Genomic DNA, 15556 nt, shown 5'->3' with positions numbered 1-15556 from the left:
CTGGGGGAGTGGGGAAGGTGGCGAGTGATTGTTGTTAGAAGCGTTTTAAAAGACAATGGAAACTGTTAAGAATCGTGTAGGCGGTTTGAGGTTAGCTTTACGCAATAAGCCCTTCATTTGTATACATTTCTGACTGTTGTGCCTACAATTGTCAGCACATTATCTATTCAAGTATTTTTACTGTTAATATATTATTGCCTAATTCTTTGTATAGTAATTTGGTTAGTGAGTGGTACTTAGCGCAAAGTTTGATTCAGTATAAATAATATTTCGTAATGATTTGCTAATGCTCATCATCTCCTGATGTCGCTTCTTTTCTGCCTTAAATGATTACTTCATTTTACTCTCAGTGACTCATCTCAGGTCCATAGTATGATACAGTTTAAACAAGGGCATTTATATCTGAATTTGGGAGGGGCCGTTGAAGTTGATACCCTCTCAAAATAACTTTGAAGCATATGACATCATGAGGATGTACTGATTTAAGCAATTAAGAGCTTTCTACACAGTGTTGATTCTGAACCGTTTTTCTAGAAAACTATTTGAAAACTTTGTGATGCTTTGCGACTTTTTTTCCTATATTAATGGCTTTAACTTCTCAGTATTCTCAATGGAGCTCTTGCTCCATTACAATTGAATTGAAATAACATGAAATTGTCTACAAATTGATGAAGATGTCATTTTACTTATACAGTGGTCAAAAAAAGTATTCATACACTAAGTTTTCTTACTTTATCTACTGAACTTTTGTTTCTAGGATGACTATTTCTTCAGCGCTGAAATCGAAGATAGTAACAATGAATTTAATGCACTCATTTTCTTTTATAAACATAAAGAATTGATTAAAAAGCAGAAAAATAATTTATTGTATGCAAAATAAGTATTCATACACTCAGTCTGAATATTATAATTAACGCAAAACTAAAGACCTAATATTTTGTAAGCAATCCCTTTGCATTTGTTATTGCCTGAAGCCTCCTCGGCATAGATTCCACCAGGTTTAGAGTCTCTTGAGATGTGATTTCTGCCCATAATTTCTTTAAATTGGTTCTGAGCTTAGTGTATGAATACTTTTTTTGACCACTGTAATTGTAAGAGGATATAATTTAAAGCTAAAATTAAATTAATTCTTTTTGAGTATTTAGCAGTCAAATCTTTTAAAATAAATATTCCTCTTCAAACCCTTATTTAATTATTTATTTTTTAAATTCATTTTATAGGTTGAATGAGTGCACCTTTACATCAACAAACGTGGTGGAATGTTTAAAGTATTATATTATATAAATATCACGTTTGATTTATTTATTTTTTTTAATTTTTTAGTTTTACTTTTGTACTTACCCCAAAAAAATAAAATAGAAGAAATATATCTATTTCTCACTGTAACTATTTATAAGACTTCCTAAAAGCCTAACCTGAACTTATCTATTGGTCTCCAAAATCGTGAAACAAAACAATTCTGTTTCATTTTTTTTGTAGAATAGTATTTTTACATAACTTTTCTTATTATTTTGAAATAAAATTTTATAGAATTAAATTTGTAGTAAACATTATTTTAATCTTTTGTTGACTTTGTTCCCAGCTGTTTGATATGAAGAAATTCCAGGCGAATGTATCACGTGAACTAAGGCGTGCCTATCCAGATCGCAGGCGATTGGAATGTCAATGTCTTAGTGCGATAGCTTTTGTTAAATCCGATCAAGATCTACTGGAATGTCCAATCTGGGTGCTGATTATCAACGTAGTAGCTATGGATATGCTCAAATCTAAATTACCTCCAGGTAGATTAACTCATTATTCGATTTGTTTTACATTTTAAATACAACTTTAAAAAAAAAAATGAATGGAAATTATAGAAATAAATTCAGTCTAAAAGATAAGCAAGCGTAGTCAGATAGATAACGGTTATAATTTTTGATGTAGGATGTGCCTTATTCGTACTTCGGATTGGCCACGACGTCAGCTATCTCACCTCACCTAATCCAAAGTTGTGAAACTGCTCCATTTTTTATTATTATTATTAATATTTGGTGTCAGTTTTAAGTCGTGTTTCACATGAATCTTCTTCAAAAACGTTCAAATTCAGCTGCCTATTTCTTGATTGATGAAAAATAAGAAGCTGGCCCCTTATAAACAAACGTCTAATACAAAGAATTTAATGGCGGCTACATATTCCAGTTTTATTGCTTCGAAATAAACAGCTTCTAATGCTAATTTACTGATCAAGTGGACCATTGATGCTGAACGTTATTGCAATTTGATAAATGTGTAAACATCATAGAATAAACAAAACTTACACTGATTGCAAGGCTGATACCTCTTCTCGTTGCACTATTAGAGTAAAATAATGAAGTACATTCTATCTTCAAACGATTTATAACCAAGATATTTTTGGATTTCATTTTATAAAGCCATTCGCTGTACAACTTACATCTAGGTAGGTTGAATACTAGCCAAGGTTAAGCTGTCAGAGAAACTGGAAAATAATAATTTAGAGACATTTTTGTTTCGTAGAATAAAAAAAAATAAATAAAAAGAAGCTATTTTAAAATTAGAAAACATTAAATAGGGTTTCAGAAGTTGTTTCACATAAAATAAAATCTTATCTTTACAGGTTTCTTTGTCCGTATAAATTCCATTTCGGAGAAGCTGTAAGTTATGCAAGAAAGAAGGGTTTATTGCATCATTAAAGGATTCCAATGCGTCTTACTTCTTTCTATAATTAATTAAGTTTGCGATTAATTTATTTAGTTCTCATGTATGTAACATTAATGGCTATGCTGAATGAAAGAAGAAATCATTTGTGTTACAATATTAATTAAAACTAATTATTTGTCAGAATAGACGAGAAAAGGAAGATTCGGTGTATATTTTCTTACATGATTATCTGCCGAGAAGTAAAATGTAACTATTTCAATATTACGTACTAACAGTTTTCTATCTTATTTTATAATAACAAGATTACGATCGTAACCATTCAACTATCTCCCACACTTTTAGGGAATGGCTGAACAAAATGTTGAACTATATAGTTTCTAAATAGTTTAGACTCCATTCTAAAATTTATAAAGTAGGTTACTTACATAATTTTTTCAGAATTTAGAAATAATCTAACCATTACAAATTTATTTATATTAAACACTTTAGTTGCACGCAAACTTTTCAAAATAATCCTTGTTAGTGATGTATATATTGTCAGTTTGATTGATGCTTTGCTATTTCCGATATTCTTTGCTGATCTAAAGGCCTCCTGCATTTCTTACCATGCAGGAGGCCTCCTCTTTCTAATGCAGGTCAATAATGGCCGCATTCAGCAGACAAGAGCGCTACCAGATCGCTCCCAAAGGGAGCGCTTTATTTCTCTGAACGCTCTGCTACTAATATAACCTAAACATAACCTTTTTTGGAATTAATATTGACGAGGAATTGGTCCAATAAAAAACAACTCGTTTTTTAAATTAAAAAGTGCTAGGCCATTTTAAAATCTGTTATTTATTAATCATATTTCAATTTTTTAACTTGTTATCAAAGAGAAAGAAGAGCACGCGATAGGTCACTTTTATGTATTTTTTCATCCCCATTTCTACTAAAAATACTGCCAAGGCAGTAAAGCTAGTATTTTTCTTAATATCGGGAAATAAGTAGTTTTCCGAGTGATTTTTCTAAGAAAAATCAGATGTTAAGAGCTTTAGATATTCTCAAGCATACACGAAATGACTAAAAAATAATTTTACATCTGTTACAAACAAGAAGGTTTAATAATTATTTGGTAATTTTGGGAGAGTTGCGTTTAATTACCAAAAAAATTGGAAAAATTTCAAAATTGTTTTTATAAATACACGTACTTTGCTAGTAGCGATCACCGCTCCGTCGGAGTAGCATAGAAAATTTCCGCTCCATAAGATGGCGTCCGCTGCCATAACATGTTGTGAGAGCGATGCTAAAAGTGCGCCATTCAGCGGATAGTTCCGTAGCGCTCTTGTCTGCTGAATGCGCCCAATGACAATGTCTCAATAAAAGTACGTACTAAAAATCATTTCTGAATTAACCTCTCTGGGGATTTATCAGTGGATTTTCTTTATCTTCTAGTAAGTGATATTTTATTTCGTATTTGTGGTTGATAAATTGTTTAAAAGTTTGTGTTTGTAGTTTATTGGCAAATAACCAACTAATCTATTTTGTTGTTTGTCTACATAAAAACATAAGTAACAAGAGAACACTTTTAGTCAATGACTATGCATTTAACCGGGAGCTATATTTTTAAATGATTATTTTCAAGTTTAGCGCTTGTCGTAGAATTTATTTTGGGATTTGCAACTAATTTTGCGTAGAATTTAGGTAGAATTATTCATTAAAACATATAAAATAAAACTTAACTACTAACATCGCATTAGTTTAGAAAAAAAGGATATTACAAAATATTGCAAACACAATCATTACATTCTCTGTATAAAATAACATATCATTTCACAATTAAAGTGATTGCTATTCATATATTCAAGAAAAATAACATTGTTGTGTTGTCATTAATTAGAGCGTAATGTTGTAAGATATGTATCTTGATGTTGATCATTAGATGGGGAATTTAGTGCTAGTGTTAATAATATCAGGATATATACCCAAAAAAAAAACTATTTTGACTAAAAACTACTTTAGTAGTTATTTTCTATCATCTCTCTGAGTGTGAATTAGAAGCTAAATCCTTGTACATAACGCAGATCCTCTCAGAAATTAAATATAATATCATTGTTATTGAGACATTGTCATTATTGACCTGCATTAGAAAGAGAATCAATGGTAAGAAATGCAGGAGGCCTTCTCCAAATCTTTTTATATCATTCTTGGGTTCTGAAATCAACAATTCTTCGTTATTGCTCGCCCAGAAGAGCAAATTAAAGTCTGTATGTGGTGCTGAACGAGAATTGGCACCATATGCTAAAACTGTACCCACCTTAAAATACCATTAAATCTCTTGAAGAGGTAGTGGATGATCTGTATCGCGGCTGAAAGCATCAAAACCCTAATCCAGATTCAGCTAGACGTGGCAAACTAGTACTCTTCTACATTCAGTTCGGCACGCCTCAAATTTGGGGCATCATTTGCCTAATATAGTGTAAGCATTCCCAAAAGGGAAGCAGTCCTCGTAAAAATTTCTAAATAGTTTTAGAAAATAGTTCCATTCTTTGAACTTGTTTTGAACTCATGAGACAGCCTTCCATGTCTAGGGAGGTAATCAACATTAGCTCAATTTTTCGTTCTATTAAGGAAATAGATTGTGCGAGACTTCTTAAAATCGTTAAAGTAAAAGTGATTGGGGGTGCCAAATCCCCACTTTACTACTCAAATAAAGGAGATGGTTCTGTGATGCCCACATTTTCGGGGCTAAAAACATTCGAAATGCTGGAAACAAAATTCTAAGCCATGGATATCCACAAAATCCTTCACTTTATCGTATCCATTTCTATCCATTAACATTTAGAACTACGTTCTTCTGCTTCTTCCAGCACTTCTACCATTGCTCTGTTGAATTTTCTTAATGTAAGTGAAGGATGTATCCACCTTTTATTAATTTATACTTAATTATTTGGTATTTCTATTTCTGGTTTATTTTTCTCTTTATTCAAAATAAAAACAAGTTTTCAGAAAATTAATGAACATATTTCTCATTTGTTTGTGTTTTAATAATTGTAGAAGCAAGATGAAATAATTGTTAACATTTTTAGAAAGCAGATGTAATAAGGCCTACCATAATTAATCAACTGGAGATAACCTGTCTGTGGCAGTGCACCTTTTCGTCAATCATTATTTTGTAAATGATAGTGAGTTGCATTGTAGAATGCAACACTATTTAGAACAGTCTCGCTTCCCTTGTATGTAGTAAGCCCTAATTTTCAATGCCTTTTCAAGCTTCTAAAGCAATAGAGGCACCAATCAACTCTAAGAAACTTATTTTTTTGTTTATTAATAGACTCAAAGTACTGTTTTTTTCTTATTTATCGTACGTTCACTGATCCTTTTGTTAACCTTTTTTGTTAGAATGTGGTATCAGACATGTAAATAAATTAACTGTATGTTTTATAATACATAAGTAAAGATAATTAGATGAATAATGAGTTAATGTGCTCATATCTCATGAGCACATACTTCAATTTAGTGGCCATGTTCAAACAACGCTAATTGGGGACCTCTCTTTCTCCTCCTTAATTGGAAATCTTGACCGGTCTAGAGTCCATCCTCAGATCTTTACTCTGATCACCTTCACTGACAGATAGGTTAATTCTAGCAGTCAGTTTGCAATTAAGGGATTAGGTTAAGTTTTTTTCCCCCTAAGCCCTAATAAGCAAGAGCCCTTTTGGGCTCAAGAGAAAGGGTAATTTGTAATTGTCATTGGAAGCATGCACGTCGTGTCACTGATTACCGTCTTTTGTTGGTTTTTTATTTCAAAATATTTTTGTAAAGCAGTAAATTATTTCATTTTCATGCTTTCATTCTATTTTTTCTATTTATACTTTAGTATTCTAAAGAGAGAAAATTTTCTCGTACGCAAAATTATGTTAACGGAGAAACAGGATTATAAATGTATTTTTAAGGATGGAAAAATAATTATAAAATGTATTAATGTGCACTTTGACAGTGTAGCTAAACCAGAATCGAATAACAGCAGAAAGTATTGTAACACAAAGGAAAAATTTAGAGACTTAAAAAATGTTAAGTAAACCAAAATAATGGTTCCAGATTTCCAGAATGCTTTGGACTTTCTGGCATGCACTAAAAGATAAAATTAAAAAGCAGAGAATGTGAAGTTAAAATAAAAATACAATTAGTATGACAGATAAAGCATAAAAAAACTTTATCCATTAACAATTTTACAAGCTAAATTTACATTAAAAGTACAATTGAATAAATAGAAACAATCAAAAGTTTACGTTTTTTATTTAGAACTATATATAATCAGAAGTATACAGAGCCGAAATGATTAACTAAAAATTTGGAAAGATCGAAACAAGAATTTTGATATCGAAAATTTATACATATATACAGGGCGACGTAAAGTAAGTTACCACCTAAATTGTTATTTCAAAACTTCCATCTATGCATAAAGGAAACAAAGAAGCGGTTAAATTTACTTGCAGAGACAAACGGCCCCTGGATCTTCTGTGACCAATAGCAGAGTATCTAGCAATAACGTGACCATTCAGTGTTTGTCATTGTCCTTAGTTAATAGTTCATCAAGAAGGACTTAAGGGACATACAATGGCCAAGATATTGCAAGATACTCTCCCAATCGATCATCATAGGAGGTAAAATTATCTTAAAGTAAAAGTTTTTAATCGTCCACTTTGGTTAGAGTATGAAGTTTTCAATTAAGATTTAGAAAAAAATAACTTACTTTACACCAACTGTTTATAATTTTGAATTTAAGTAAAAGAATTTTGATACTACTACAAACGAAAGAAATTTAAAAAATAAATAAAAATTGAATAGTTAGAGAAGAATTTGGTTATTTTGGGGGGGGTCGAAAATATAAACAAAAATTTTGATTAAACAAAAAGTAAAAAAAAAAAAAATTTGGACTAAAAAAGAAATAATTTAACAGTATTTACAGAAATATTTAATTTTTTTTTTCCTTTTTTAATTTTTGGGGACGCGGAAATTTTTTTGTAATTTTTGTGTTTTTTTGAGGGGGAAGGGATTTTTTCTTTTTATCATTTTTTTTTTTAATTTTTTTAAAGTTATTAACAAAGAAAATAAGTCTATACAAAAATTTTATCTTCTAAATATAGTCGAGGCAGACTGATGTTCCTTGCAGTAGCTAGTTTTCCATTGTCGGTCATATTTTCTTGTTTATCTGCAATGTTTGTTTTGTATTTTCTTCAAGTGATCCCTTTTCTTCTGGTTTAAAAAAAAAAAAAAAAAACGATGAAGGTAGCTTTTATTTTCCAAAAAAGTTGAAAATTTCTTTATTTTATTACCAGAAATAAAGCCAAGTCCAATTGTAAGAGAAGTCGCTCCAAAATGATTCGGTTTTTTCTTCTTTTATAGTTTTTTGGGCATTTTTTACTTTATTTATATTTTTTTTCTGTTACATCATCATTAACTTGCTAATTCCTTTTTATAAGAACATCTTTTTCTCTTTAGTTTTTTTTTTCTTCAAAAATTAAATAACTTATTAGATTATTTGTTTTTTAAATATTTTTTTAAACTGGTAATTTTTATTATATATGTATTTCGCACATACATATATCTAACTAAGATTAGTATAGCGCTGGTAAATAGAGGCGCGCCTAGGTGAACCCTTTGGAGTTAAATCGCTCAATTGGTTTCAACTTTTCTTTCTATTTTCATTCACTAAATTGTTTTCTTCTTCATCTGCAATGTTTTATTTTTTTTATTTTTTTCAACAGCGGGCCTTAATATCTGTGAACAAGGTTTTAAACAATCTCATTTCACCAATGTCTCCAACATTATTTTACTAAACATCAAACTAAAAATAGAGTAGTAGTAAAAATTCTTCTAGCTTAGATAGGACATAGATTTTTACGATCCTGAAGCTACAGAGGCGTCAAAAAGTAATCAAAAATTAGACTTGCTAAAAAAAAAAAGGTCTGGAGTATGGAGGAGGAAACCATCATAACCTATATCCTATTTAGGAGAAGTAGGTTCCTAAAATGAATTTAGACGCTTCTTAGATTAATTACTAGGTATGTTTTATGAAATCAGCTGGATTGGATTTTGAGAAAAGCATATGAAACAATCATTTTTTTCAATAAACACCATTTTGCTGTATAAACTAAAAAAATCTTCTGATGAAGGGGCACACATACCAATGGTTTCCAAAATCTTAGAACATCAATAATGTTTTTATCAAAATGAGCCGAAGAAAAAAAAAAAACAACCTTAAAATTGAAATAAACCCATGTCAAATTGAAGGAATTGTTCAAATGTAAATTCGCCTTACCGAAAATTCTTTTGTGTATCCATTAAACTCAGAACATTTATGTACTTAAAATTATGTAGACCTATGAATGCATCTGTAGAAGCTGGGTTTAGTATAACAACTGTTCTGTGCGTGTAGAACGTTTAAATGCCTGTTAACAGGGTTAATGAGATGACGTTCAGAATTGTTAAGGCTGTAGTAACTTTCTCAGAGTAACTACTAGATGGTGTGTCTGCAAATTGAGATGTATCAAAGGAATATACAGTAAGTTCCCCTAAGGTCTCGCACTAGACAAAGAGAAAACTTTAAAATGGAACGTTAACGCTGAAGAATCTAAGAATGGTAACAAAAGAGAGATTGTAGAAAGAAAAACAAAGCGCTAGCCTTCAAATCGTAAGTAATAATCCTTTAAAAGAACTGAAGAAAATTATTAAAACAGTACTTGGTAGAGGCGAAAGAATCTCAGTAAATCATAAGCTCTTATTTTGTTTTTCTAATTACATCATTAAAAACAAATATAAGTTAAAAACAGAAATAAAACATTAGAAAGTAAAAAACACTTACGGATGATTGCTATCAGTCATTGATGATGTAGGATGCAGCTCCAAGATGCCATCCTGAAGTCCTTGTTCTTGAAACTGTGAGCAGCCTGCCTCGGCTATGTTCAGTGTTCAAATAAACCATTTTAAAGAAATTTTTTAAAACTACCGATTCTTTTTTGTTTGATTGCTAACTTAATCAGATTTTTTTGTTTAATAAGTGACGATTAAGACACACAACATTTTTATATATTTCTATAACAAAAATACATAATTTATATATAATAAAATAAAAATATATTGCATAAAAAATAATTTACATGAAAAAGATTTTACTTATGTTCATAATAAAATTAATAATTTTTCTTAATTAGAGAAAGAAATAATTAAATTTGCACATCTGATTTAATTGCCTAAAGTCATTAGAAACTATAATACCTACATATTAATACTGGTGTTTAATGAATTAATAGCAAACATTTAGAAGTACTAAATAATATTGATATTTACATTGCACATTATAATCGTAAACAATTTCTAATACAAGAAATAAATGAAAAATCTAGTGCGAACCCACATATTACTTTCTTATTGCAATTTAAGTACTGAAATTTTCTTGAAATGTGGAAAAAAAATCGCTGTTTCTTCAAGTTAGTGAAATAACAATTCCATCCAATCGTTTTTCTAAATACTTAGAATTCCTTATCTCATTACATGGGTAATGTGGACAAATTCGTCAAAACAGACCACAGAACATTTGCTTTCATCAATGACGTTTTATCTAGAAATTAAGGTTGCTTGCATTTCATTAATTGGGATTAAAATTGAATGTACTCATTCAAACAGCCTATGAATTTCGTAACTTTCACATTTTGAAAATAATATCCTATAAATCTTTTGAATGAAATCCATACGAAGTTAAAATTTTCCTGTTGGGCAACGTCACTGTGTATCTAAGATGTGAATACATCTGTGTGGACCCTCCCATGAAAGCTAATATGCATGCATGCAATTTTAAAAATTTTCTTAATATCTATATTCTTGGAGTATTGACTATGAATTGATATTGTAAGGTACAGATATTGCTTTACTTTGCCAAGATAAATAGTAACTTCGTGGGGCCTTCTTTAAAGTCTCTGATATATTTAATTTATTTATTTATTTGTATTCGAGTAAAAGCTTATTTAAAATGTTGCATTCTACACACTAGTCTTTAAACGGTTAAATGATCAAAATTGTGTAAGTTATTGCAAAGTTATGCAACCATTTGCATCAGCTGGCATCTGGTGATCTGGGTAAGGTTATTCAAACTTCATTCGTGATAACCAAGGGCTCCGCTAGATGTGAAAGTATTGGTCTATTTTACCTAGTGTTTATAGTTCTGCTTGGTAAGTTTGAGTCCGTCTTATTTAACATCTTTTTTCAATATTTTTTTGGTAACCAGAGAATTTGAGTAGTGATGGTGTTGGATTTACAGGAACACTCCAGTGTAAGTTTGAAAATAGTGATATCTACGCAAAAATATGTCTGTTACATCTTTCCACATAGCGTACAGTGCATTTGAGTTGAATTGGAAACCATAATAATTTCTTTTTTTATTAAACTCAGACGGTAAATCCATGCCGATTTAAGTTCTCTTGTTTGTGTCTGTTGTACAATGATAATGTAATGTATTAGTATTTTTAACAAAGATTATCTAATCTAAATCTAACCATATAATTTACAATTGCGGTAACCTTCAGATTTAACTGAGTATTTGTGGCGAGTTGTCTTATCAGTCGTAGGCATACGAAGTACTGACTTGGTTTTACCAATTTTAACAATCTTTAGTAAGTTTATTTTTGACCATTTTAACTCTTCCTATTTCTTGATTAGTTTATACGACTACATTCATTAATAAAAGGTATCGAATGCATGAGTGCAATTCATTTTTATTTTAAATTTTTGTACCAAATCCAATACAGTAATACAGTTAACATGTAACTCTGCAAAGTAGTAGATAATCTTCAAACTTTAAAAGAACTCGTTATTAAAGTTTTTTAATTTACTTATTAATTCTGTGTGACCTCATGATTGCACTTGTTTCTTTGGTGAAGTACATTAGAATTTAATTAAAACCTTTTGTGTGTGTAGAGCCTGGCTTCATTGTTCTATTCTAACGAAATAAGGTGGTAGATGTACCAGTAATAGGTTTGGCTCACTACACTACATGTACCATCAATATTACCTCAATATTTTTTTTGTTTTTCATACTATTAAAACCTCAAATATTTCAAAATATATTTTGAACTTGTATTAAATTATTTATTTATTTATTTATTCTTTGTGTTTTAGTAAAACGCAGTACAGTTGACATTAGAAATCGTCCTCGCATTCCAGTACCAGATGAAGATCCATATTCTGTAGCAAGCAATGGCGGTGGAAGTTCAGGAAGTTCCGGTGGTTCTGTTCATCAGGGACCTCCAAGAAGAAGTGATAAACCACCCAAACTGCCTCCAAGAGATAACAACCCCTATCCACATCATATACCTAAGGTTAGTCATTAAAAAATACAATTAATGCACAAATTTCTTAGGTTTTTAACTAACATCTACGCGTTTGCTACCATCAATTCAAAAAATGTTTATTTACCTGCTAAACTTACTCATCGATAAATAGGTCATCATTTTATATGACTTTAACTCATCCGAAATGAACAGTTTGATGCCCCTCCGATAATTGAATATAATATTAGATAAGAAAATAAATCTTAAACTAGTTCAAAGTTTTTTGGGTAAAATGGAAAGTAACTAGAAACTGTTCAACTTAGAATCTTAATGATAAATTGCTCAGAAACATCCTCTTCCACAAGATGGAGTATTTTTCCTTTTTCTCAGGGTGATTTTCACTCGTCCTTTATGTTAACGTAAGAGTTGTTCATAGCTATGAGAAAATATGACGTTCTGTAGCATTGTACTTAACATCTATTTGAGAAAATTACCTAATCGAATTAAGAGTAATGTTTCAAAAAGCAAGTACTTTTAAACCGGGTTACTTTCATTGCATATGTTATTTCCTATTTGCTTGGAGCTCCACATTTCATTTGATCGATTATATTATATTCTAAATGATAGTAAAACTATAATAATGTTCTTTCTCAAGAGATTTATCTAATTACAGAAGCTTTAGTGAACAAATATAATTTTACATCTAATTTCAATTCTCGTTTAGCCACCACTTGTGACAATAGTTTTCAAAATATATATTTATTTCATTTTGCAGCCTGATTACGATGACATAGAAGAAGTTGAGAACAGTATTGGTCCAAAAGCTAACTTCTCTTCATCAAGAGGAAAGGATAAAACCAAAGATTCAAATAAACACGGTGAGTAAAATAAAATAATATTATTTGTAGGTTCTTTACTAATAAGGGATTAATAAATAACCAATTTTTATAGAATTGTAAACATTTTATTATTTTTAGGTATATACGATATATTGTACAATACATATGTATATATAATACTTCTGCTGTTTCCCTTATAGTGAATTTCATTTTTTTTTTTTTGCCAGATGACCCTTACTATTGCGGTCTTCGCGCTCGTGTACCAAACTTTGTAAAGAGTAAAAATGGTAAAGAGCCTACACCAGTGATCATGAAAGGAGGTCCACCTCCGCCTCCACTTGGAGGAAGGTATCTACTCCCACCCGGACAACCCGGTTCACATCTTGGCATCCACCATATGCATCATTTACCGCAACAACATCATCCAGCTATGTGGCATGCTCGCAGCTACGATTCCGGCATGGGTGAGTGTTTTTGACTATAAAAAAAATATAACAACCAGAAATTAATATTATTTCATAAGGTGAGTTACTGTGACGCTTCAAAATTCTTTTACAATTTATTGGTTAGACATTCAGTAGTTTAAACAACTGCTTTGTTTTGAATAACTGAATGTCTGCTATTAGCTTATGAGTAATCTAATGTTCAACGCTGACAAAAATTTATTATCCAACTTTAAAGTATAATTCAATAGTTTTTTACAGACGAATACATTTTTTTCATTAATGTTGTAGATTCTGAATTCATGGATTCACCGTACAATCACATCTACGGCCGACTACCTATCCCCACCCGAGGATATATACCTTCACCTAGAACAATGTACATCGGTGAATGGGATTGAATGTGAATTGCTGCAGACTTTTAAATTGTTTTTGCGTGAATTTCATTCATAAACAAAAGATATATTTTTTGAATTTTTTATAATTTTGTAAATAGCTCTCATATTTAAGTAAATATTAAAAAACAAAAAAAAAAAAAAAAAAACAAGATTAAGTCCAGTGAGTAAATTCGATGCATCTTATTTGTAAATTGGGTTTGGTGAGTTGATCATGATGTTATTTATGTTTAATGCATAGCTTTTTAAATTGAGATACAATTATTGATTTTTACCTGCTCTAATTATTTCGGCTGCTGCAGTCCTTAGCTCTTCTGATTATTATAAAAAAATATATATTTCCTGATAAATTAAAATATTCATTTGGACTGTACTATATATATATTGTAAATAGTTCGAAAACCATTTAAAAATTAGTTATATTACTACATTATAGATTATAATTTGTAAGATTATAAAAAATTGAATTCATATTATATCTGGCATTTTTCGAATAGCCTTCAGAAGTTTTAAAAAGGAAACATTATGTGTGTAATAGTTTTTCTCACTTGAAGATGAGCACATATTTCCTTTAATATATCTAATTAAGACGTTCTTACAATTCATATTTTTGATTAAAAATGGATTTTCATTAAAAATTTGTAAAATAAATTTTATTTAAGCCAAATATATACCAAAAACAAAGAAAGAAAGAAATCAGTAACAAAAATAAAATAAAAAATTATTGTGAACGTATATAAACAAATACTAATATATTTCTAATTGTATAACAATTGTTTTTAACTTATAAAATATTAGAACTTCCATGAAAAAATATTTTAAAGATATATATATATATATATATAAATGTATACTAGTAATATACACATTATAAATATAAGTAGTTATTGCATTGTAACAATAATACCATCTAAATTATTGTATAAATTTTTATATTACCAACTAATTTTTATTGTTTTCTTGCGTGATTTCTTGATGTACGTTTCCACTCTTCTTATTGATGAAGTTGTATTTTATAAAGAAATTAATAAGTTTTATACGATTATAATTATGTACGTAAATGTATTATGTTAAAAACAAAAAATTGCATACTTTTTAAATTTATAAAAGCATTAGAAAAAATAAATTTGGTGGTGGAATTATTATAATGTAGAGGTTTTTTTTTTTTAGTATCTCTAAAACCCTATTGCCAAAGAAATCCTATTCTCAGCAATTTGATTCATCATAAAATAGTTAATGAATAAAAAGTACTGAGCTACCAGCATGAAGAAAAATTAAGAACACCTGAAATTTTAAAAAACACAAAATAAATTAAAATTTTATTAAAACTCAAAAAAAGTTACTATTGTTTCCCGATAAAATATGCTTGATTCAAATGGTTAAAAAAAAATAAAATTACAAAAAAAAAAAATAACAGATGTTAAAAAAGAGGGCGTGTGCGAAACATTTGTTATATATGACTAAAAAATAAAAAAGATAAGTTCTGAAAAATCGTCAGCCTCATTAAAAAAGTAAAATTAGTTTCAGAAAAATCGGTTAGAAAGCGCCACTTATCAGGCAAGTAAAAAATTAGTTCCAAGATTCGCCGTTAGATAGCACTTTTCAATTTCAATCTGAAAAGATGTTTTAATTTTTGTTGGTAGTATTAATTTGATTGAAAAATTCACCTTCAAACGTGCTTGTGAATTCTGTTTATTTTTTCAGTCGAATCGCGCCATTTTTAACTAATCTAGCTAAACATTTTTTAATTCATTTTCATGAAAAAGAAGATAGCAGAATTAGTGTTACAATGATAATAGAAGATTATTAATGAGACGTTTATTTTTCAATGAGATTAATCCTAGTGATACTCGTTTGTGTATTTTTTGGAAATATATGTATATCACAGCGGCTCCCAATCTTTTTTCATTAGTGTA

General features: G+C 29.7%; 1 protein-coding gene and 1 long non-coding RNA gene across 10 annotated transcripts in view; one reads left to right on the top strand and one right to left on the bottom strand.

The window, feature by feature from the left end:
* Window positions 1-13792, top strand: part of exp (expansion) — a 384871-nt gene extending 371079 nt beyond the window's left edge. For all 8 annotated transcript variants that reach the window (XM_074137378.1, XM_074137377.1, XM_074137374.1 and 5 more), the window contains 5 exons: window positions 1583-1781; window positions 11812-12011; window positions 12739-12841; window positions 13030-13266; window positions 13537-13792. In XM_074137378.1, coding sequence (XP_073993479.1) covers window positions 1583-1781; window positions 11812-12011; window positions 12739-12841; window positions 13030-13266; window positions 13537-13646 — 849 coding nt within the window. In that variant the 3' untranslated portion in view covers window positions 13647-13792. The remainder of the gene's footprint in view (window positions 1-1582; window positions 1782-11811; window positions 12012-12738; window positions 12842-13029; window positions 13267-13536) is intronic.
* Window positions 6917-9868, bottom strand: LOC141458842 (uncharacterized). Of its 2 annotated transcripts, XR_012461219.1 has the most exons (3): window positions 9814-9828; window positions 9503-9732; window positions 6917-8418 (listed from the first exon to the last, which is right to left on the bottom strand). It is a non-coding gene; the product is annotated as an uncharacterized lncRNA (long non-coding RNA). The 2 variants fall into 2 exon arrangements; XR_012461218.1 differs by having other exon boundaries at window positions 9503-9868.
* Window positions 13793-15556: the final 1764 nt, after the last annotated feature.

Source organism: Rhodnius prolixus, unplaced genomic scaffold (assembly GCF_049639745.1).
Source record: "Rhodnius prolixus isolate KJV_2025 unplaced genomic scaffold, Rpr scaffold_5, whole genome shotgun sequence".
NCBI lineage: Eukaryota > Metazoa > Arthropoda > Insecta > Hemiptera > Reduviidae > Rhodnius > Rhodnius prolixus.
Note: the sequence above shows the minus strand (reverse complement) of the source record. Positions and strands in the feature narration are given on the sequence as shown.